At 37.5% G+C, this 24697-nt stretch overlaps 1 protein-coding gene across 11 annotated transcripts in view; it reads left to right on the forward strand.

The window, feature by feature from the left end:
- ZEB2 (zinc finger E-box binding homeobox 2) overlaps positions 1-24697 on the forward strand; it is a 136357-nt gene that overhangs the window by 93897 nt on the left and 17763 nt on the right. For 9 of the 11 annotated variants that reach the window (XM_033231593.1, XM_033231589.1, XM_033231591.1 and 6 more), the window contains exons 4-6: positions 1457-1528; positions 21932-22120; positions 22834-23048. In XM_033231593.1, the coding sequence (XP_033087484.1) occupies positions 1457-1528; positions 21932-22120; positions 22834-23048 (476 nt within the window). The remainder of the gene's footprint in view (positions 1-1456; positions 1529-21931; positions 22121-22833; positions 23049-24697) is intronic. The other 2 variants (XM_033231595.1, XM_033231594.1) reach the window with 1 other exon arrangement.

The raw sequence follows: 24697 nt of genomic DNA on the forward strand, positions 1-24697 counted from the left end.
AGACTGATAAAAATATCAGATGAGGGAGACTTTCAAATGATCAATGATTACAATTGACAATATAATATTGCTATATATTAAACTTCTAAATGTTTAATGCAAAATGTCTCTCTGAAAATATTTTTTAAATCAAGGAGAATTCCTTGCTCAGGAATGAATCTAAAGTGGTTGTACAGCTTAAACAAATATCATTCAAATTTTCTGATTATTATGAGGAGTGGCATTAAATTAGCATCTAGGTATATCTGTGTATTTTACCTTAAGAGGATCATGATTTTTCAGTTCTGATGTCATAAACAGATTTGCTGCACTGCTTGTAAAATATATTTTATTTTATTTTTTTCTGTAACATTTTCTAGAACCTGTTCTTTCATGAAAGTAGATTAGAATATGATAAGCAAAGAATGACCAGGACAGATTTGGGAATTCACAGAGTCCTATTTACAAAGTTTCCCTTGTTTTAAGTAAAATGATTATCACAGAGTGATATTCATCCTGGAGCATATTTGGTCTCATTAGTATTGTCATAGTAAAAATACAATTTTTTAAACTTCATGTTTAATTTACTTACGTAAGAGATTTTTAACTGTCAGCTATCCCGCTCTGTCCTCCTACGTCCTCTACAATCTGGTAAGCAGAAAATGTGAGAGTGCCCCTATTTTTCAAATTCTCCCTTATTTTAAAATACTGCAGTTTTTGATAGTGACCTTTAATTGTTCACGAATTTTTAACTTCAACATTATATATATAGTCACCTTCATCAGAACACTGAGCTGTTTCCCCAGAAAATGATTATGATTACCTACTGGGGCATAAATGATGATGAGGAGAAGATATTTATGGAGTGGTGGGGATAGGAATAAGGCAGGTATGTTTTGGAAGTTTATATCAAGCAGTGAAACAGGTATTGTTGTCACCTCTGGGATATTTGTTGTACAAACTGGGCATTCCCAGTTTTGATATGTAGAATTAGGTTTTCAAAAAGTATGCTTGCATAGATTAGCACCATTATAGTCCCCCCAAGGGGAAAGAAAAGCATGAAAACAAAATGTGAAATTCTGACTTGCCACTAAGCATCCATAGTTTCCAGAGGCATAGCAGCCAGCATGCTTCTTCATGAGTACAAATACTTAGTTGCTTTTGACTCTTATTGAAAAAATAATATCTTTCCCCCGTTTGTCACTAGAACTGCCACCAGAAGAAAAGCCCTTCGTTTGCTCCAAATAAGCACTTCTGTTTTTCACAGCTTGCAGTAATGCTTAAAGTAAATAAGTTCTTGTGCAGCTAGCACTATTGGATTCATTCAATTGCCTGAACAAAGCTATTGTTTAGAGGTTTACAACAAGCCTTTTCTCTGCTTCCTTTAAAAGAATCTTCCTTGTTCCTGTGCTTGGCATGCTTAGTATAGTAAGCCTTTCTACAATTCTCAAATGCTAAAGATAATTTTCCCCTACAGAAGAAATGAAGGAAGACTATGACACTATGGGGCCAGAAGCCACGATCCAGACCACAATTAACAATGGTACAGGTGAGTTATGTTGGCCACGCTCAGATTACATTTGTCCTGTGTCATGTGGGTTTAGTGAGGCAGGGAAAGAAACACTGACCCATCCATTTGTATCTCCATGACTTAACAAGTAAGTCAGATTTTACAGGTCTCTGGTTTTGTTTCAAATCAAAATTTTCTACATTTTGGTATTTTACTAAGCAAGTGTATCTTTCATTCTCACACCCCTAATTTACTTGTGATGTTCAAGAATACTGAACTCTATGAATGGATCCTTTCAGTGCACGAGTTGGGTGAATCTCGAGTAGTAACTTTTATTTTAAAAGACTGCAAAAAATTATTTTAAAATTAGGATATGATATGCCTCTGCTAGCCACAGCTTGATATTAGTCATTGAGAATTCAAACAATATGGTGTAATTTAGACTGTAAAATGTTTTTTTCAAAAAGACAAATTTCCATGAACATTTCTCTCAATGATTAATCATCTGAGTTCCTTTAAATCCTTTCTTTACTTGTAATTCTCTGCATCCTTGAGCCCTTCTAAATAATTTTTTCCAGGCAGTTTTAGAGAAGAATTGACAAGTTTACTTATTTTTAATGAAGCTAAAAAATTACAGTGGGAAGATAGTGAGTGGCGTTTTGTTTTATTCTGCTACTGCAATAGAATGGAGTTTCAGGACAACTGTGATATTCCATGTTTTTTCCCAAACACTGAATGGCATCTTCTCTCACATTCTTACATCACCAACACAAATTTACATGTTTATCTCTCTTTTCCTAGATGAGACTATTTTTTTTTCGTGGGGGGAGTGGGGACGGTGGTGTTTCCAACAGTCCTCTACACTACCATCACAAATATTGCATAGTGTCCACTATAAAATTATCTTCCAAAATAAAACAAAACAAAAAAAACACATAACTACTTCCACTCAACTCATTCATGAAAAAAAAGCTTGAAGTTTTATGAAATGTAAAAAATGAAGATAATCTTTATATCGCCCTTATGTTGATACATACCATAATAAACTGCTCATGTTGTGTTTCTGTTTGAAATGTGCTTATTAATGACTTGAAAGCATGAATTCACTTTCCTGGGTATAAAATAAGAGAAATAATAAAAACCTGTTGTCATTCTATTCATTCGAATACTGTCAATTTAAGGTATAAAAATAAAACTGTACAATATATGATTCTAGAAAAAGTATAGAATCAAGCCCCAATAAGCCTAATTTTTACACCCAGCCCTGACAATGACAAGATTGTAACCTTGGGCAAGCCAGTTTTCCTCTTTGGAACTCAGTTCCCACAACTGCAAAAAAAACGAGTAGATTAAACTAGTTTCTTGATAAGAATACTTCTAGTTTTAATATTTTATGTTGCATGCGTATTATCACCATGTAAAAAATAGAAACAAGATAAAATAACTTCATATTAAAACATAGTAATAAAGCGATATCATGAATTAGATACTTTCTATAATGTCCCAACTCATGGGATCAAAAATGGCTTTGACTTCCTTTTAAAGATAAATGTTAAATTTTGGCCTCCAGCATAAATAAAAGCTGATTTTTATTACCCTTATATGCACTTAAAGTGTCACAAAAGAAAATTTACCCACAAAGTAACAATTTACTAGTTGTTGTATACATCTAGAGTTTAAAGTGAAGTTAATAAAAATTGCTTCCAGGCCGGGCGCGGTGGCTCAAGCCTGTAATCCCAGCACTTTGGGAGGCCGAGACGGGCGGATCACGAGGTCAAGAGATCGAGACCATCCTGGCTAACACAGTGAAACCCCGTCTCTACTAAAAATACAAAAACTAGCCGGGCGAGGTGGCGGGCGCCTGTAGTCCCAGCTACTCGGGAGGCTGAGGCAGGAGAATGGCGTAAACCCGGGAGGCGGAGCTTGCAGTGAGCTGAGATCCGGCCACTGCACTCCAGTCCGGGCGACAGAGCTAGACTCTGCCTCAAAAAAATAAAAATAAAAATAAAAATAAATAAAAATAAAAATAAAAATTGCTTCCATTCAGAAGGTTTAAAAGTCAATCTTGAATGTCTTTTCACCAGGCTTTAAAACTCCCTTTTTTCTCATAATACCTGCTGTACCTTGTAGTTCATATGTATTCAGTCAATAAATAAATCAATAAGTATTCATTGAGTGTATTCTATACAGTCACTCTTGTGTGCATATGAGGTGGAAGATGGGTCAGAAAGACTAAAACATGGTTATCATTTAATTTGAAAGATGAGAGTAATACACCTGATAAAATAATGATGACGAATAAGTGAAAATATGTGATAAACCTGCAACAAATGGTAGGAGCCATAATTATTTAGTTTTTTGTTGTTTTGTTCTGATTTGTTTTGTTTTGTTTGAGACAGAGTCTCAAATTTTGTCACCCAGGCCTGAGTGCAGTGGTGCAATCTCGGCTCACTACAACCTCTCCCAGGTTAAAGCGATTCTCCTGCCTCAGCCTCCCTAGTAGCTGGGATTTCAGGCACACACCACCATGCCCGGCTAATTTTTGAATTTATAGTAGAGACAGGGTTTCACCGTGTTGGCCAGGCTGGTCTCGAACTCATGACCTCATGTGATCCTCCCACCTTAACCTCCCAAAATGCTGAGATTACAGGCATGTGCCCCTGCGCCTGGCCCATAATTATTTGAATTACAGAAATGAGAGAGAGTCTATGGAATGGGCATTCACATCAGGTTTTGTGAAGGAGGTAGAATTCGAACTGAATACATTTTCAATAGTCATGGAGAAGTGAGGAAGGGCTTTCTAATTGAAGAGGAGTCTGTGAGCCAAGAAGGGAAAGTGTGACATCTATTCAGAGGATAGTGAGTAAAGGGTTTTGGCTGAATCAGAGAGTCCTAGGAGGCAATTTCTGGGAAATAAAGCTGGACATTTAAGTTAAAGCCAGATGGTGGAGAATATAAAGCACCAGACAGAAAAGTCTGGGTCATGTTATGCTACCATGATTTCTGTGGGTGAAAACTAGACTCTGAGAGAACAACTGGAAGTCATTGTAGTTATCCAGGTGTGAAGTGATAAAAATCGTGTCCTAAGGTGGAGACAGTGATGAAATTAGCAACCTGACTTCTTAACAAGCAATTGATTCTCTGAATGATGGAGGCAAAATGGCTTCAGAATTCCAGATCTGCATGTTTAGAATATAGCAGTACTTGCTATTTCTAGATTTACAGAAGAAGGATCTAATTTTGAGAAGATCTTGAACCAGCCTTTAGACATAAGTATTTTCATATAAAAGATATATAGATATGGGAATATGGGAATGTCCTTTGGAAATGAGGAATTGAAACCCAAGAAGTCAGGGCTGGAGACAGAGATTGAGACTTATGCAAATACTCAGATCATGTTCAAGATAATATAGAACTATGAGATTTACGACTGAGTGTATTTGTTGAAGCAAATAGAAAGCTGAGGCCAGGGCTCCTGGTGGGTGGGGAGGAAAATCAACGAAGATTTTCTTTTGAAAAAAAAAAAAAAGATTATGACACAAGAGAAAAAAATTAAACATTCAGAAGCAAAGAAAGAGAATTTTGTAAAGGTGAGAACTCAGTTAAAAGCTTCACATAACTACCCTTGAAAGAAAGCTGAATAAATACACTGGACTTAGTTAATTAGAAATTTACTAGTAATCTTCAGCTTACAACTCTGCCCTTTTAGAGAATAAGTACATATCAGTCTTCCTAGCTACAAGCTTACCACTTCTTCTCCCTGGCATCTCTTTGGATGCTAAATACATATGGTTTTAGAAATAATACATCTTTTCTTGTTGAAATGACATCTAAAAGACCATCTTCCTCTGCTCCCAAGTCCTACTCATCAAGATCCTGCTATTGGCTGAATGTCTTCTCTAGCCATCCCACACTAGAATGTCTTCCTCCAATGAACCTGTGGGGTTTGGGCTGCTTTATTGCCATGGATCCTGGAATGGTCTCCGTCACAAAGTGTCTTTGAAGAAATGAGCCAGTGAATGGGAGAGAAACAGCACTTGAACTTCCCTTTTGTATTTTTAGGTTGACATATTTTTGACCCCTGGCCTGAAGTAACCAACCAGACATTTTCATCTCTCCATTATTCCACTCATCCAAACTTGAAAGCCTTAGTTATATTTGACTGTTCTCTGGCCCTCATGTCCTCCTCTATTTAGTCAGCCCGCATCTTTTCCTTAATAGTTTCCTCAATGACGAAATTCCCTTCTTAGAATCCTGAATTGCCCCTTAGCACCTACAGGACATTCTTCAGTCCGATAATAAGTGCCATCCATTGTATACCAACGACGCTCCATTCTTGTCAGACCAAATCCCTAGGTGATAACAAAAAAGAACCACATTTATACCAACCTCTGAATCTCTGCCCATGCTATCCCTTCAGACCCTAATTCCCCAGCTCCTTTCTTCCAGTCATTCAAATTCTCCCCATCCTTCTGTCCTTCAAGTCCAGGTCACTTTGGACTTGATGTGGTCAGCCTTGAATACCCCAAACGACAGCAATCTCTTCCTTTTCTGAAATCCCACAACCCTAAGGTGTACACCGCTAACTTCAGTATGTTTAATTGTTCCTCTTTATATTGTTTGCCCTTACTTCATGGAGTCAATTTCATGAAGACAAGAGGTTTCTTCAGCTTGAAAATGAGGGTGGATCATCCTGGTATCTACCTCATTGGCTGACCTTGTTCTGTAGCCAGTAATTAAATAAATAATTACTGAGGTAATCAAATAAATAATGAAGCCAGGTGTGGTGGTCCGGCCCATAATCTCAGCTACTCAGGAGGTTAAGGCAGGAGGATGGCTTCAGTCCAGGAGTTGGAGGCTGCAGTGAGCCATAATCCACTGCACTCCAGCCTGGGTGACAGAGCAAGACCGTATCTCAAAAGTAGTAATAGAGCAAGACCCTATCTCAAAAATAGTAATAATAAGAATATATATGTTGATATTAGTAAGTGACTAAAAGAATATTTGCCCTAAGGAAAGGGCTATTCCATTTTGCCTCAACAAGCCCAATTATAGCAGGGAGCATACATGGTAGATATTACGACTGGTGAAATGAATGAATGAGTCAGTGAATGAATATGTGGTGGAGAAGAAATGGATTCTGATAAAGGAAGCCCCAGTAGGGAAAACATTCTCTGTGGAGGTGACTAAGTCAGTATCTTTAGAGAGTGAAACCAGGATCTAAGCCCCTGAAGGATTTTGCCTTGTTAAAGGCAAAGAAGAATAGCCTAGAGTATCACTACATTTTTTTTTACAACAAAGTTAGATTAACTGAATGGCAAAATTGATCTGTAACACATAAAACAATGCAAACCTGGATTTATATTAATAACTTTCCGCATTGCATAAGTTCACCGGTTTTAATGTTTTTTTAAAAAAAGAAAGAAAATTGTAATGCTTTCATATGTAAGATAAAGAATACCTTTTAACAAAGAACCCTACAACTTTCAGATATTAATAGGATTTAAATTCAAAATGAAATTATTAGGTAAAATTTTTAAGAGTGTGTGAAAAAACTATTTTCTAAGAAGAGTATAGAAATGGAAAAACCTGGAAGCATTATAAACGTGAGTTTGCCTACATGCTAGTAGTAACAAAGAGCTGTCTTAGGTGCATGGTGATCATTAGCATTAATGGAGTTCCACGTGCGTATCAAGATCCAAACAGGGCCCTGATGTTTCCTCTTTTAATGTGTGAAAGTTACGTTTACTCAGACAACTTAGTACCTCTAGTTATAAAGGGCTATTAATAACCACCTGCATCTGTGCTTCCTTTGCTAAGAGGGGGGAAAAAGTACCTTATATCCAGAAACTGGGCAAGGTCAATTTAGGCGTCAATTCTTAATCTTACACAACACAATAAAATTCTTGTTTAAGAACTACCTGTATGCATTCTGATATAGTCATTAAACTGGTCTCCAGTATTCTAAGAATAATACATAAATTATTTTACATATGAGAGGCAATTGTTTTGGAAGACTCCAGATTCTAGACACCAATAACCTATACTTGAATTTTATCTCTACCAATTACTAGTTACATTAACTTGAGTACGTAATTGATAAGCCTTCATTTCTACATCGGTAAAGTGGAAATCATGATTCCTTAAGTACAAGGCCTCGCTGTGGGGATTAAATAGTATGTCACTTTTATTTATTTATGTTTTAACTGTATTTTTATTTTCTTTCTGTTTCTTTTTTTATTTCAATAGGTTTTGGGGAACAGGTGATGTTTGGTTACATGAATAAGCTCTTTAAGTAGTGATTTCTGAGATTTCGGTACACCCATTACCCAAGCAGTGTACACCGTGCTGACATGTAGTTTGTTTTTATCCCTCATCACCCTCCCACCATTTCCCCAAAGTCCATTGTATCATTCTCATGGCATGCCATTTTTAAAGCACCCAGTACAACAACTAACATAGACTAGATGCTCACCCTGTTTTGTCAGGTTTTTTTTGTTTTGTTTTGTTTTGAGATAAAGTCTCGCTCTTGTTGCCCAGGCTGGAGTGCAATGGCACGATCTCGGCTCACTGCAACCTCTGTCTCCTGGGTTCGAGCAATTTTCCTGCCTTAGCCTCCTGAGTACCTGGGATTACAGGCACACGCCACCACTCCCAGCTAATTTTTGTACTTTTAGTAGAGACGGGGTTTCGTCATTTTGACCAGGCTGATCTTGAACTCCTGACCTCAGGTGATCCGCCCGCCTCAGCCTCCCAAAGTGCTGGGATTACAGGAGTGAGCCACAACTCCTGGTCAACTTCAAACTGTTTTTGTTCATTAAGATATGAATACATTGTAAACTGTATTCTCCATTCACACTGGTTCCTCCTTAACTTCTTCTCTAGGAAACAAAAATACAATATTTAACAAATTTGTAATGAAAGGACTAACCAATTTTGAGAGCCTTTGACATTTAAGTTCTTTTGACATTCTGGAAAACTACACAGACAAGTTGTAGGACACATTATTTTCAGTACTCTGGCATTTGAGGTTAAAATATGAAGGTTAAGAACTAGTTTCGTTTTATATCTGATTTCATTTTTATTTAGCATGCCTTCTTTAACTGTGTAAGAGGAGGATTTAGTAGTATTTATAATGATTCTGTATAATAATGATGAAAGTCGTCAGACTTTTCCTTTCTTTGACAACTGACTTACATCAGGAATCATATTCTTTTAAAAAATTTTTTTGACACATAACAATTCTACATATTAATATTTGTGGGGTGCAACATGATGTTTTGATACACGTATACATTGTTTAATGATCAAATCAAGGTAATTAGCATATCCATCTCCTTAAACATTTATCATTTCTTTGTGATAAGGACATTCGAGAACCCCTCTTCTAGCTATTTCGAAATATGCACTCCATTTTTGTGAGCTTCAGTCATATAATGGACCAACATAACTATTTCTCCTATCTAACTGTAGTTTTGTACCCATTGACAAATCTCTCACTGTTCACCCTTCCCCCTACCCTCCTCATCCTCTGGAATCAACCTAAATGTCCATCAACAGATGAATGGATAGGAGTGGTATATATGCCCAATGGAATACTATTCAGCCATAAACAGAATGAAATCATGTCATTTGCAGTAACATGGATAAACGTGGAGGACATTATGCTAAGTGAAATAAGCCAAGCACAGAAACACAAATACGACTTGACCTCACTCATATGGGGAATCTAAAAAGCTGTTCTCATGGAAGTGGAGAAAAATCATATGTTTTTTTTCTTCTTACCCTGGATAACAACCAATAAACAAAAAACAAAACATTTGCCCATTGTTAACAACCACTAAAATACATACATTCAGAGTGTTTGTGGTTTGTAGATTTGAACTGAGGCTTGAGAAACTTTAAGGAAATAGAAGGGTGAGTTCCTGCCACTAAAGAACATAAAATTTTGTGGTGTCGATAAACAAACATCATAATGACAAGGAGAGAAAATTTACAAATAAATAATTATAGCCTCATTAGTTGTTCAACTCAGTGGTCACTTATTGAGACCCTACTATGTGCAAGGAATTTTATTAGTCATCATGAAAGATACAATGAGAAAAGAATAGTCACTCCCAATAAGGACCTGCATTCAACTGGGTGAATAAAACAGTGGTAGATGAATAGGAAATGTGTGTAAAATATTTAGTACAACGTTAGCACATAATAAATGCTCTATCATTTCTAGCCATTATTATTGATTATAATATCATCTGGATTAAGATGTTTTATGTGAAATACAGCAAAGCTATATAAGTTCAAATGCAAAGTGTTCAGTATTGTAGAGGGTTTCTAACAGTGTAGGGTCAAATATTGGAGACAGGACAAGAGAGGTGCCTTAAAGAAATTGCAAATTTTAGGGAAGAGTTTCTTCAGGACAAAGACTTGCTGGGCATGCCTCCTTGCACAAGAGAGAAAGGCTGAAATGTAAAAGAAGATTGGGTGAAAGATGGAGTGGGTTATCAAATGAGTTAAAATAACTTTAGATGATAGCCACAATAATGTTTATTTTAGCAGTAAGATCAGAAGAAGAAGACAGAATGATGATAGGAGAGAATGTAGTCAATTTAAAGTGATCCAAGGAATACACACTGTATGGGTTGCACTCTTTGAAGTCAGTAGGAAAAAGAGCCCATCAGTCAGCAGTAAGGGAATAGGAATAGGGTTGGAATCTTGAGAAGTGGACATGTAGAGTAATTGTTGTGAACAGTGCATGGAGATTCAATTATTAGGAAGGAATATCCCATTTTGAAAACATAGTCTGCAACAAGACTACACTATTATTTAAGATTTTTTTAAAGATATGTTTGATACTCCAGAAATTGTACTGGATCTTAGTTCAGCAGGGTAAGAATGACACAAGTGAAAGGGACAGAGATGGAAGTGAGGGTTTCAAGTTCCAAAGTGAACTGAGGTAGATAAAATCAGAAGGGGTAAAATGGACTAGGGAACTTTTCAGGGCCTGATTGTCACATTGAAGTACGTGTGGCCGGGCGCGGTGGCTCAAGCCTGTAATCCCAGCACTTTGGGAGGCCGAGACGGGCGGATCACGAGGACAGGAGATGGAGACCATCCTGGCTAACACGGTGAAACCCCGTCTCTACTAAAAATACAAAAAACTAGCTGGGCAAGGTGGCGGGCGCCTGTAGTCCCAGCTGCTCGGGAGGCTGAGGCAGGAGAATGGCGTGAACCCGGGAGGCGGAGCTTGCAGTGAGCTGAGATCCGGCCACTGCACTCCAGTCCGGGCGGCAGAGCGAGACACCGCCTCAAAAAAAAAAAAAAAAAAAAAAAGAAGTACGTGTTTCATGGGAATGAGGAACTGAATGATAGGGTAGGGGAGAAAGTAGAAATCAGAGAATGAAATTTCATGGTTCTGGTTCTGGTTCTTGTCCCAGGAGCAAGTGTGGCCATCCATGTAGCTGGACTAGAGAAAGCCTAGGCACTATGAAGCCAGGTTGTGCACTATTAAGTGATGAAGTTTCTCAGAATGCAATGGCATCCCAGGGGAAATGTAATCATGGGACAGGCGTCATTTTGTTTGCATTATACAGGCAATGTCCTAAAACATGATAGTGAAAATGTGTGACTTCTGACTTCAAAACATTACAGCTACAGAGTGGAAGCTATTTGAGGGTTAGAGGTTAGGTTTGCTCTTATCCATAATCCCTCTCAGAGGATTTATACAGCGTTTATACAGTGTTAATGGTTCATAACCAGGGTATTTGTTGAATTAATGAATAAATAAACAAATAAATGATGAGTGAGTTGACGAAACAGGAACATTGATTGGAAGCAGTAGCGTGAATTAAGGAGTTTGTTGACCCTTCTTCTTTGTTCTGTGAGTCATAACAAATGAAAGCAGGAATGGCCCTTTGGGAAAGGTCTGTAAGGGATGGGTTATTATCAGGGGATGACACAGTTTCATTTAGTCTGAAGAAGTGGAACACATGTAGGAGGATATCATTAAGCATGGGGGAGAATAACAAGTAATATGTGAAATGGGAAAGCCAAATGAGCCAGGAATAAAGTTCTTTTTTGGTTTCTAGTCCAAAGTTAAGCTTGAGGCATTTCTTGTTTACCATAACTACAAAATATCTAATATCTGCTAACTAATAACTAATACTTGCTATTTTAACAGATGTTAAAATAATACCTAATAAAAATTCACCTTTGCAAGGTGCTATGGAAAGTTATTCTTTATTGAGTGCCTTTAGAAACTTGATTACAAATTAGAAACAGTCAAATTAGGAAATATAATCCTTAAATATTAAACGGAAATTTTAAATAAGCATCTTGAACAGATAATTTGAAGAACTTTTTTTTTTTTTTTTTTGAGACGGAGTCTCGCTGTGTCGCCCGGGCTGGAGTGCAGTGGCCTGATCTGGGCTCACTGCAAGCTCCGCCCCCCGGGTTCACCCCATTCTCCTGCCTCAGCCTCCCGAGTAGTTGGGACCACAGGTGCCCGCCACCACGCCCGACTAATTTTTTGTATTTTTAGTGGAGATGGGGTTTCACCGTGTTAGCCAGGATGGTCTCCATCTCGTGATCTCGTGATCCACCCGCCTCGGCCTCCCAAAGTGCTGGGATTACAGGCGTGAGCCACTGCACCCGGCCCCTGAAGAACTTTTATGTGGTCTTTTTGCTCCACTAGACCGAGCTCTGGATTACCCAGTGAAAAAAAAAAAAAAAAAGATGTAAGAATAAAACAAGTGTTTAGGATTCAGAGGAGTAGGGACATTAAAAAAAAAGAGAGAGAAAAAAAGTAAAAATTGTATACATACGCATACAAACACACACACAGACACACACTGAAGTGGGCGTTTTAACTGACTTTCCCCCAATTAATTGTATGGTGTAATAATGTGGCTATTTAGAATTGCTGATAATGTCATTGTGATCGTTTCAGTATGTAGGGCCTGTTCAAATGGTATCAAGTCAGGCATGATGAAAAACTAAAAAGATGAGGTTCTCTCTTTTCTTCTCTCTCTCTCTCATGTTGAGTCATTATGGTGCAGTAGAAAGAGCAGTGGGTGAAGAGTCAGGATACATAAATCCTACATACAGCTCTTCCAGAAAGTACTTGTGCAACTTTGTATGAATCACTAACCTCACTGTACCTTAGTTGTAACATCTGTTAAATGAGGAAATTAGGCTAGAAATTTTGGACTCCACCCCCACCCTGCCCTTTCTTCTAATGAAATTTTACTGGAAGCATGAAGAAAAAAAAAAAATACTGGACCACACTAGCTGTCATGGGATGGGAGGCTCTCGGGGGCCCTGCCTCACGATAACATACACAGGGCCAGCTTCCTGGGTCTGGGACCTGCACAGTCGCACAGGGCCCAGCACTGGTAAGAGCTGCTTGGTTGGCTCTGCAGTTGCTGTCTTGAAGCTCTTAACAATTTTTGAATGAAGGGTCCTACGTTTTCATTTTACACTGGGCCCCACCAACCGTGTAGCCAGTCTTGTTCATATCTCACAAAATACATGAGAAGAATAGCAGAGTATAAGCCGGGATGGGAAGTGGTGGGATCAAAGAGGCACTGCTTCAAGTATTGAATAGAAATGCCAGTTAAGTCTAAGTTTATAGGATCCTTCTTTGGGTGTCTCCAGAGCAACTGAACCCCAAGTAAAGATCCAGATCTAGACTGAAAACCTTGCCTGACCAAGAAATACAGTGGTACCAGGTGTAACTCCCCTAAACTGGTAATACTAGTATAAGGTTGGCAGCCTAGCCAGCAATTAAGCCTCTTTAACCATCAATTCTGTGCATCACATCGTTAGCATAGGGGAAAGTAGGGGAAAGAATAAGAACATTTTTTTTACCTTCATTATCCTCTTGGTTTAATAACTCTCAATTTCTCCTGTTCCTCTTACATGGAGCTTAAATTAAAACTTTCAAATTAGTTAACTTTCTTATATGAGTAACAGAAGCGATACAAGTTTGATTATAATGTATTTCTCTGCAAGAGTTGAATGGATATATAGTGTTAATCAATTGTACAAAATCAGTTTATCAGATAATTCAATTAGTACCTAAATACTTAACAAAGAGGGAATCACACTATTATAAAGCATGTCATACTCTTCTTGGTTGTATCTGTCACATTTTTATAGGTTGGAAGAGTTTTGTCCACCAGTCAGATATCTGTCATGGAAGTCATTATTTTTTAATTTCTTAGTTAATTTCATACATTGAGTTTTTAAAAATAAGGTGGAGAAAGAGATAGGTTCAGAGGAGAGAAAAATAGAAGTAGTGCTTGGCAGGTGAGACGGGGGATGATTTTCAGACTATAATCAGCGAACGCCGAGAAGAGCCTGTTCACTTCCTGGCTAATGAATGCTGTGGTTTTATTAGCTTTGTTTGCGATTAGGAGCAGCTATCTTCACTTCACAGCAAGTGTTCCCACAAGAAATAACTGATATTTCAAGCTTCTTGAGTACCTACTTCATTCATTCAACAAATATTTAATAAGCACTGTTTTGCTTGTGATGTGTCTGGGGTTTCCAGGCACCTCCAAAATATTTTCTCTTAATCTGTATGTTTGATTTCCCCATCAGAAAGCTGTGTTGTTTTGAGTTTTTAATTGAAAAGAAGACAGATAAAATTCTCTAGGCCTAGCCAGTAAAGAAAAAGCAAATTGATTAAGGTAATTAATTAATTGAAATTACGGAATTCTGGAACTTTGAGGATACCCGGAAAGCACACCCTGGCTCATTTTACAGATGAGGAAATTGAAATTCAAAAACATGAACTAACTGAGCCAAAATGAGGAGTCCAAGGACCCTGAGCCTTGCCTAATCATTCAGTTATTGCATAATAACTGTGACCCAGGCACTACGCTAGGTGCTGGTGACACAAAGCTGAATAACATATGGTTCATTCCTTTATCAGCTCACAGACACGTAAGAGAAAGATTACAATAGGATGTGATCAATTCAATGATTGAGACACACAAATGACATTCAGTAAGTGAAGAAGGAAGTCTATGTGGACTCAGGCTGAGATAGTCAGGAAAGCTACCTAATAATAATAATATGGGACTGATTGTGCTTGTGCTTCTCTCCAAAATCATGTTATGAACGTCTCATTTAGCCATGCGAGGCAGAGGACTGAATTTGTGGAGTTCTTAAATTGGACAAGGGTCAGAATTTCCTGAAAGACTTGTTAAAACACAGATTGCTGGTTCCATAGGTTTGGATGGGCCCCAATAATTTGCATTTCAAGCAAGCTCCCAGATAATACGGATGCCACTGACTTTTGAAAATCACTGACTGTCCTGAGCTTTCTTAGGTTTCACGTGTCTTTACATAAAACATAAGAAAAGAGCATTGAATTGCTGGGCAAAATCACCTTATTTCATCAACTCCTGTAAAATATAATAAACTAGTCTGTCTTTTTGGTAATATACCAATTCCAAATGTTTCGGTTAGACAGTAATGTGAAAGACAAGTGCATATTGTCTATCTTGGGAATTTTTTTGAAAGTAATGGACTCTATCATTCTGTGCCAGTACACAGCAATCAAAATTGTCTGAGTGTTAGCAGTCTCTACATCTTGATATTCAAAATTCCCTAATGTAAGATCTCCTGCTGTTTAGGGAGATATTTGATACTACAGACTACTACAGATTCCCATTCCTTGTCCACTCTTCACCTCGCTCTCGTGAAGCTCTCTTACATGAGAAACTCTCATTGGCATCTGAACATGTGTTCCCTGGAGAAAGCCATGTTCAGAGCAGGGGTGGAGGGAGCAGCCAAGATGCTGTACTAATTCCCAGGAAAAGCAGAAAACTTTTCTGTTGCTCTTGACTACCTGGCTTTATCCATGCCTCTGTACCAGTTGGAGGCTCTGTGAGGCCGCCCATGTAGCTGTGTAATGATAAAAAGATCATCCTCTTCCCTCACGGTTGTTTTTAGGTATCTAGTGCCAACATGTCTTTTGGAAGCCTTCTGCAAAAATGCATACGTGCAGTTTTAATGATGAAAAGCTTACATTTATTAATTAGTCAACTTTAAACAAAGCAGCCATGAGAATCTATAGACCTCAACAAATGCCGAATACGCGCTTCCTTAAACTAACAAACTCAATACAAATGACTACATTCAAAATAATTTTCTGTGTTTTCTTCTCATCTGAGATGTCAACAAAAAGACTGTTTTTCAAAAAGATGATAAATACAGTTACCTAGATTTGTAATTGCTTCTTCAGGTCCCTTTGCCTTTCATAGTGAAGTGAGCAAAAGCCAGATTACATGATAAATACATAATTTACGTTACATACATTACATTACACTGGGGAAGTGTGTGTGTGTGTGTATATGAGATGCCCTATTATACATATATATATTTACATGTCTGTATATTGCAGAGTCACAACCATTATGTGTATATATCTCCAAATGGGTGAATCACAGAAGCAGGAAAAAAATTAACCACTCAAGTCCTAATTTCCAAGAACACTGGCACTAGTAGGCACTCAACAAACAGTTACTAAAAAACGGTGATGGATGGATGATTCTACTCAGTTTTTTACGTATACTTGCTGCAGCTCCTCTGTACCTTCCAAGATACTTTCTTTTGAAAAAGAATTATTTATTCATTTTGATGTTTACTTAAATGGCTTAACATAATATTCAATTTTTTTCAATTTTTTATGAAAATCAAAAGCATGCAGGACACTAAACCAGTGATAATGGAGTACCTGTCTTCCAATGTGAACACAGGCTTGTTACAAATAAAGAAAATAAATACCAAAGGGAAACAGAAAATGATAAAGAATAAGTACCCAGTCTATATTTCACTACCTGTAAACACTAAGCAAAGCCCACTTTTAAGTATCTTTGAGAAAGTATTCTAAAGCAACTTGATTATGGGGGCTGACTAATTTGGGGACCAATATTTCTCTTTTATTTAGAGTTCTGTTAACATTGCTTGATTTTTTTTTTTTTTTTTTTTTTTTTTTTGAGGCGGAGTCTCGCTCTGCCGCAGGGCTGGAGTGCAGTGGCGCGATCTCGGCTCACTGCAAGCTCCGCCTCCCGGGTTTACGCCATTCTCCTGCCTCAGCCTCCTGAGGAGCTGGGACTACAGGCGCCCGCCACCTCGCCCGGCTAATTTTTTTGTATTTTTAGTAGAGACGGGGTTTCACCATGGTCTCGATCTCCTGACCTTGTGATCCGCCCGCCTCGGCCTCCCAAAGTGCTGGGATTACAGGCGTGAGCCACCGCGCCCGGCTGCTTGATTTTTAAGCAATAATTTTAAAGCCAGTCTATATTGATATTTATTGTTATCTGTCTAAAAAATCAATATCTAACACAGACATAAAGATATTTATAAAAGTGTCATTAATAAGCAATGTTAGTAAGAGTGACCAACATATTGCCAAGAGAACTGAGGCTTTCCTGACAAAAAGGGACCTGAAAATTCACCCTAATATTCAAACAATATTAAAATACACATGGTCATGAGGAAATATTTTTAATTAACATTCTTTTTTTTCTGTTTTTGAGATGGGGGTCTCACTCTGTCACTCAGGCTGGAGTGCAGTGGTGTGATCACAGCTCTCTGCAGCCTCGACCTCCCAAGCTCAAGCACTTCTGCTACCTCTGCCTCCCCAGTAGCAGGGACTACAGGCACGCACCACCATGCCTGGCTAGTTCTTTTACTTTCTATAGAGACAAGATTTGTTGTCCAAGCTAGATATTCTTTTTTTGGATAAAGAAAAGGTTATCTAACCTTAGGGAAGGTTGAGAGATATTTGCAAGACATTAGGGTAAATTTGAGGACTATTCAAAATCTCTGGAGAAGGTATGGGAAGAAATTACTTGAGGCTTCTTGTGAATTTTTGTTATTGTTTGATCATAAATACCATGCAAATATCCTTTGTCAGTGTGTTTTGGCAGTTCTTCCAAGGAGACCAGGGAGTGAAGAGGATTACAGAAAGAAGGAAAATGAGGTTGATTTTACACTAGAAAAATTCAGTGAAGAATTCTACAACCTTTCTGCTACTTTTCTACCTGATTCCTATATCCAGTACACATTACTGCATAATCTTTGTAAAAACAAACATACAAACTTTCAGAAACAATCAAAACTTCATTCTTCCCAACAATTCTGAGAGTAACCAAAATTGAATCCCATCATTTGTCCTAGTATTATAACTGTTAGTGTGACTGTAGTTTTAAGAGACTGAAACACAACATACCTTCAAGAAGAAAAGGAAGTTTCTTGGCTCACAGAATTTAAGGAAGGTGGTCAACAGAACCGCTGCAAGGTGCACCTCAGCCTCAGGAATGAGAAGAGCTAGAAATTAACTGTCAGAACATGCAATCTTGTCTGCTTTTTCTCTGTATGTCTGCTTTATTCTCTCTCTTCATAAATCTTCTTTTTCTAGATGGAAAATAACAATTCCTTCATTCTACATTTTATAGTTACAGTCACTTGGCAGAAAAAAAAAACTGCCTTGATGCTTTTTCTGGAACAAAGTCCTAAAATCATAAGGAAGGGATTTATTGAATTTAATTGGATCTATTGGCTACCCTGGACCAATCAACAAGTTGGCCTGGAGAAGAGAGGACTAAGATTGGCTCACCTGAGCAATAGAGATCAATTGTGGCTAGGGGAGCAGGATCACGTGGTAACACAGCAGCTCCTTGGGTACCATAAGGCTTGGCAGTCGGGAAATGGAGAACCATTCCTAGGACAAGGTGAATGTTGAAGTACTGGGCAGAAAAACTGTATATTACTAGCACCTACTGCACCTCAGGGAAGAACTACATTAGATCCATGCTGGTGATACCTAATTTCTGGGAGGTTCAACTCTAGCCCACTTAAGTGACCCTAGGTATATGAGATATATAAACAACAGCATATCTATACAGCATGAAGAAATATCCAGATGGAGCAAATAGATTTAAATGATTGAGTGCCATCTTCTTCATAAAACCCTTTTTGAATACTTATCTGAGCCCTATCAAACTCTTGCAAGTATTTATGACCACTATTACACAGTTTATCAAATAATTATTCTACAGTTGCCTGAATATTAGGTCTAAGTCCCTAGCTCAGCTGCAGGTATCTTATTTTATGCTTCCTTTTACTAAAAGACCTCTACACCAAGATTAGTGTTAAGGACATAATTTATTCCACCTTCATCCCATAAATGATCCTTGAGAGCCTACTAATTTCTAGGCAATATACTCAATGCCCAGGATACAAAGATGATCAAAGATGGATCCTTAAAGAGAGCACATGATTTGATGTCTTTTGTCCCCATCACACTTGACATAGAAATCTAGCATGGCCAAATTTGATCTAGCAATTGAATTGCCTCTCCAAGCAACAGTAGTGTATCTAGATGCAGTTTTGTTTGCCTATCCAGAAAAATCAGAATTTTCCTCCCTTTTAAGCCAAAAGGCTATTAATGCAAATCCAATTGAATTTGCATATGATTACATTTCTGATGGAAACATTCATATGCAAATGAAAATTCATGCAAAGATAGCCAGATCATTCAAATAGTTGCTGAAATATCAAGATAAAATTAGGATATTAAATGTACATCCATCTATGTTTACTAGGTTACACTAAGGTCATCAAGTAGGACAATATTCTCAGAAAACTTAAACCATGTCTTAACCCTTAACATAAACCATTGACAACCCTCATGTAGATATGAATTCAGAAAGGAACTGTTACATTACTTTCTGCTGTCATAGCACTGAAAAAGAAGTCAGTCACTGATAAAAGCAGTGAAGTTACTCAAAAGACATTCATCATGGCTTCACCATTTTGCCCCTTTTATCTTTTCTTCCTATCAAAAGTAAAAGGTAATTTTTTTTATAGATTTGATGTTATTTTGATGATCCAAAACAATGAGCAAATAGTTTATGCAAGTTGACAGTTTCTACATACTCCATAGGGCCTCAATGATGCAAGTTAAATGACATCATCACAGTCACCACCAATAAGTATCCACTGGAAAACATCCATGACATTGTGTGTACAGCAAGAGGAAAGTGATCTTATCTAAAGCCCATTTCTTTATTAAGTCCAGCTAATAACAGATTTAAGCAAAATTTCAAGGTATAAAATCTTAATCCATTACTGTACATTCCAAATCTATTTTTGAGGGAAATACAGTCTTGGAATAGACCATTGTTCTTGTTAAACCTATTAGAAGTTACAGAGGAAAAAAAGAAAGGTTTGAGATCACAGCATTCAGGATTACTGGCGCTTAGTTTAGTGGTCCACAAAGTGTAATTCTCCCACTTCCTTTTATTTGGTCCCATGTATTTGTTTATAGTTTCAAGTCTTTTTAGGATTCTAGTGTTCTTTGCTTTGATGAATGTCACCTACCATCCATCAAATTTGGAAAGTCTAAACCTGAGGGAGGGATCTTAGCATCTCCCAACTTGACAAACCAGATTCTTTCCCAAATGAATCTGAGGAATTTTATATCTTAGGTATTTCTCAAATCCACCCACTTCCTTCATCTCCATCATCAATTCCTTAACAGTATCTTTTGCCTGGCCTAGGACAGGAACCTCCTAACTGGATTCCCAGGATCTACTTTTCTCTTCCTCCAATCCCTATCATACTATAGCCAAAGATGTCATCTAAAAATGCAAATAATCATAATTCCATCCAACCATCCTCCTTGCTTAATACTCTTCAATAGCTTCCTGCTTCTTTTAGAGTAAAAACCCAAATCCTTAACAAGCTCTTACCTGCTGCATGGTCTGGCTCCCACCTTACTCTCCACCCTTACATTGCGCAGTTCTCCTTTCACCCTCTGCATTCCAGCACTGTCCCTTTTTTTTTACATCCTGAGATGTCCCATGCTTGTTTCAGTGACCACATTGCACATGCTGCTCTTCTCCAGCTTCTACAGTTAGGTAACTTCTTGCTTCTTCAGTTAAGACCTTCCTGATCTTCTAGCTGCCATCAGGCTCCTCTGTTACTTTTTTATACCACCATATAACTTTCTTTCATAATACTTATCTGAGTTTGTAATGATGTGTTTACTTTGGAGATAGTATCAGTTGTATTACTCTCTCTAGTGACTTCCCAAAGAATGAGCCTAAATCTGTGTTTTGCTCACCAGAGCATGACATGATGCCTATCACACACTAGGCATTCAATAAATACTTGTTGAATTAATGGATGGTTCCACTTTCTATTCTCCATATCAAAAATCCAAGTTCATAATGATGAAAGCTAAAAAAAAAAAAAAAAAAAAAAAAAAAAAATTGCCTGGCTTGCTTGTGCATCACCCTGTCACAGTTGCCAAGGAAAATTATTATATCAAATACTATAATATTGTTTATGGTAGAGAAGACAAGGTGAACAATCTAGTGGCACCAAGGTTAACTGCTTTCAAAAACTGTGATAATAGGATTCCACGATTAATTGTACCAGCAAAGCACTTTTTTCACCTACTTAGAATAAAGAATAATATAACAGCTACTCTCCCAACTTTGTGTTATGCATAAAAATATTATTTAGGATATCTAAGTCACAACTTATTTCAGAAACACATCTAGAGGTTTCAAATACACAAAATCTTATGACACAAGTTGCTAAAATTGAGTTACAACTCTTATTCATTTCACAGGAATAGAGTCATAATTACAAAAGTTAAAGTCACATCAAAATCACACACCAGTTTCTTAACTCCCTCTGTTACTTTTTATTTTATTTCTATCAGTTGTGAGCTTAATTTTATTTTCAGCAGCTTTAAAATACTGAACTAAAGATTGAAATTATAGGGAAAGATAAAATGCCACATTCTGGTGATTTTTTTAAACAAAGTTGCATTATTATCTGTCTAGGAATATCTTTCCTTTTACATCTGTCTCAGATTGTATAGTCCTGGCTATCTGTGACATTCAGAGGGTGAAGGGTTAAAAGCTTATATTTAGCAACAGGATGTGTCTGTGGTTAGGGACGTTCAGTCTAGTGGACAATGAAAAATTAAATATACCTTTCTTAAAAGAAAAGGAAATTTCAGATAGACTATTAAAATAACCTTAATTTTATATTATCTTTAATGTTTTTGGATCTTAGAATACAATTGTTGGCTTTTTAAAAATTTTTACGTAAAACATTTTTAATTTCTTTCATTCTTTGTAAGTTATACAGACTAATATTCCAGGAAGAAAAAAAATAAAATAAAATGTGCATATTTAATTGAAGGAAAGTGCCCCCCCTCCACTTCTTGCATATATTACAAGAATAAACATTCAGTAAATAATTGGTCATCTTCAACACTTCTTACAAATAAACTAGGTTTTGTAGTCTATTGCAAGTCAGTATTTCTCACTGGCTAGGATGGAGATGGACTTGAGCTCCTAGGAAGAAGGCCCGGAAAAGACATTTCTTCTCCTTTTATGATTTCAGTGAAGAATGCAAATTGCACATCAGATTTTGAGGAATACTTTGCCAAAAGAAAACTGGAGGAACGCGATGGTCATGCAGTCAGCATCGAGGAGTACCTTCAGCGCAGTGACACAGCCATTATTTACCCAGAAGCCCCTGAGGAGCTGTCTCGCCTTGGCACGCCAGAGGCCAATGGGCAAGAAGAAAATGGTGAGGCTGTAAATCATTTTTAGCCACTACACTGACCTCTGCAGCTGTTACAATTACAAATGCACTACATGCCTGGGTGTTTACCTTAAAATTTGAAGAACAGCTGCAGAGGCATGGAATTTCATGAGCAAAGATTAGAACTGTAATTTTAGGGTATTGTGAAATTTTTTTGTCAGCAAATTTGTGTCATTTGTACATCCAATAAAGAACAAGAACAATTAGAGCCCATTTCTAAGAGATAAAAATATCTAAATGTATTCCTATCTTTCTGAAATATTTTACTTTTGAGGAAAAAAAAAGTTCAGACCGACCCTCCCTCACCTTTTGTTCTTCTCCACGACCGACACCTGAAACGCCCCTTTATGCTGTGAGTTCCTGAGTAATCTGTGGCTACAGGTTTCATAGGAACTGTCAGTCACCTAAAGACAATTTCTTCATTTATCAGCTGTTTAAGTACCCCCCGCAAAAAAAAAAAAAAAAAAAAAAAGTTGAAGTAATTAATTAATTTTCGAGCGCAGTGTGAGCTGATTCCTACAAGTCTGCCCTGGGTGTGCGAGGGGACTGGTGTGCGAGGGGCCGGGCGCAATGATGGCACTCTGTGGAGCAGATTGCAGTGATTCCTGTCATACCATCCTGGGCAGTCAGCCCATTAGCTGCCATTGATTTACTGACCTTTTGGCCTGCCTCTCTCTCTCTCTGTCTCTCGGCTACAGACCTGCCACCTGGAACTCCAGATGCTTTTGCCCAACTGCTGACCTGCCCCTACTGCGACCGGGGCTACAAGCGCTTGACATCACTGAAGGAGCACATCAAGTACCGCCACGAGAAGAATGAAGAGAACTTTTCCTGCCCTCTCTGTAGCTACACGTTTGCCTACCGCACCCAGCTCGAGCGGCATATGGTGACGCACAAGCCAGGGACAGATCAGGTGGGGGGATGGTTTTAAGTGATTTCTTTCTATAATAACCCCTTAGAGAAACGATATTGCTTTGATTGGCAATCATTATTAATTTTTCATGGCATTTTGAAGATGCAGATCTTTTAATGGTAATAGCTTTAATTGAGGTCTAAATGATTTTTTGATGGTCTCTTCTAATATGATTTAATAGTCTTATGTTCACGATCGAATGAGTGTGTTAATTTCTAATTTAGAAATTTTATTTGCACTTTAACTTGACTTTAGTTTCATTTTTACGTTCCACAAAAAGTGAATGAAATTGTAGCATTTTAATTATACATTATTAAACATCTCAGCAATTTTCATTCCATTTTTCACCTCGTTTTACTTAGAAATTTTCTTTTCATATAGGATCTAAGTCATAGTAAAATAAGTGCGTATTTCTTTCATTTTTCATATAACACCTTCAATTACTTAGAGTATTTTTATAAGCTGCTACTAGTTCATGAAATCTAATTAAGTGTTTTAAGGAAAATCAAAAAGACATATATTATCTGTGTGTGTATATATATAATAAATGGGATTAGTACTAAAACATTGGATGTACATTAGAAAGATCCCTTCTTAATATACATATGTGTAGCTAAATGTTAAAATTACTCCCCCTCTATTTGCTTACTTGTCTCAAAAATAAAAACTCTGTCTTCAACAGTTAAGTATAGCTTCTTAAATCTTTAAAACAACTGAATAGGATTGATTCACAGTGTTCCTTAAATGTTACAGCAAAACTCCTCTGTCCCCCTGGGAGGATTGACTCTGCAAATTGATATTATAATAGGTTTGCATGGACAGAAGTGGTGTGCCTTAAGTCACAATAACTGGCCCTACAGATCCGGAATCACTTAATTTAAGTCTTGACACCATGTCTGTTTTTAAAATTATTGAACACGATATTGTATTCAAAATTCTTAGTTTTTCCTTATAACCTTCATTTTCTTTGAATAAGGAAAATGAGAATAAGCAAACACAGTCAATAATGGTGATAATACTAGATTATGGAATTTTCCTATTTTAGGAGAACAGCTCATATAAATTATTCCATTTATGTCTGATTGGGCTTGTCACCTGAATACTTTTCAAAGATGAGTTATAAAAAATATTCTTGCATGGTTGCACTTATGTAACAGTTTATCTCCCCTTGCTTATATGCACAAAAACTCTAGGGGAAAAAAAAAGTGCCTAGATATTTATCTAGCATAACCGCTTTAAATTTCACATGCAGAAGTGTGATTGTGTTGGCGCATTATGAATGGTAGCTTTGGTGTTGAAAAGTCCCCTCATTTGCTCATGGCATTTACAATTAGTAAATTAAAATGATTGTATCATATTAACAGTGGCACAACTAAAGTTTATAGTAGTCCTCCGAGGGCTGTGGGGGGAGACAAAGCAGCTGTTGCTGTTTGTTTATGCAACTCAGCAACATATGAGCGCTGGTCCCTCAATGGCGCTCGGCGGGCTGGGCTCTGCTTGATCTTTGAAGGTTGCTGCTGTTTGAACAAACCTCCCTGTGTCCCATGTAACACCATCTGTCTCACTAGGAATGTGGGAAGATTCAGCACACCCTAGCAGTTGTCATACCGTTTCTGTGCTGTCTTTTTGCAAAAGGCTTTTGTGTCATT

The sequence above is a fragment of the Trachypithecus francoisi genome, unplaced genomic scaffold, assembly GCF_009764315.1.
Source record: "Trachypithecus francoisi isolate TF-2019V2 unplaced genomic scaffold, Tfra_2.0 Lachesis_group13, whole genome shotgun sequence".
Taxonomy (NCBI): domain Eukaryota; kingdom Metazoa; phylum Chordata; class Mammalia; order Primates; family Cercopithecidae; genus Trachypithecus; species Trachypithecus francoisi.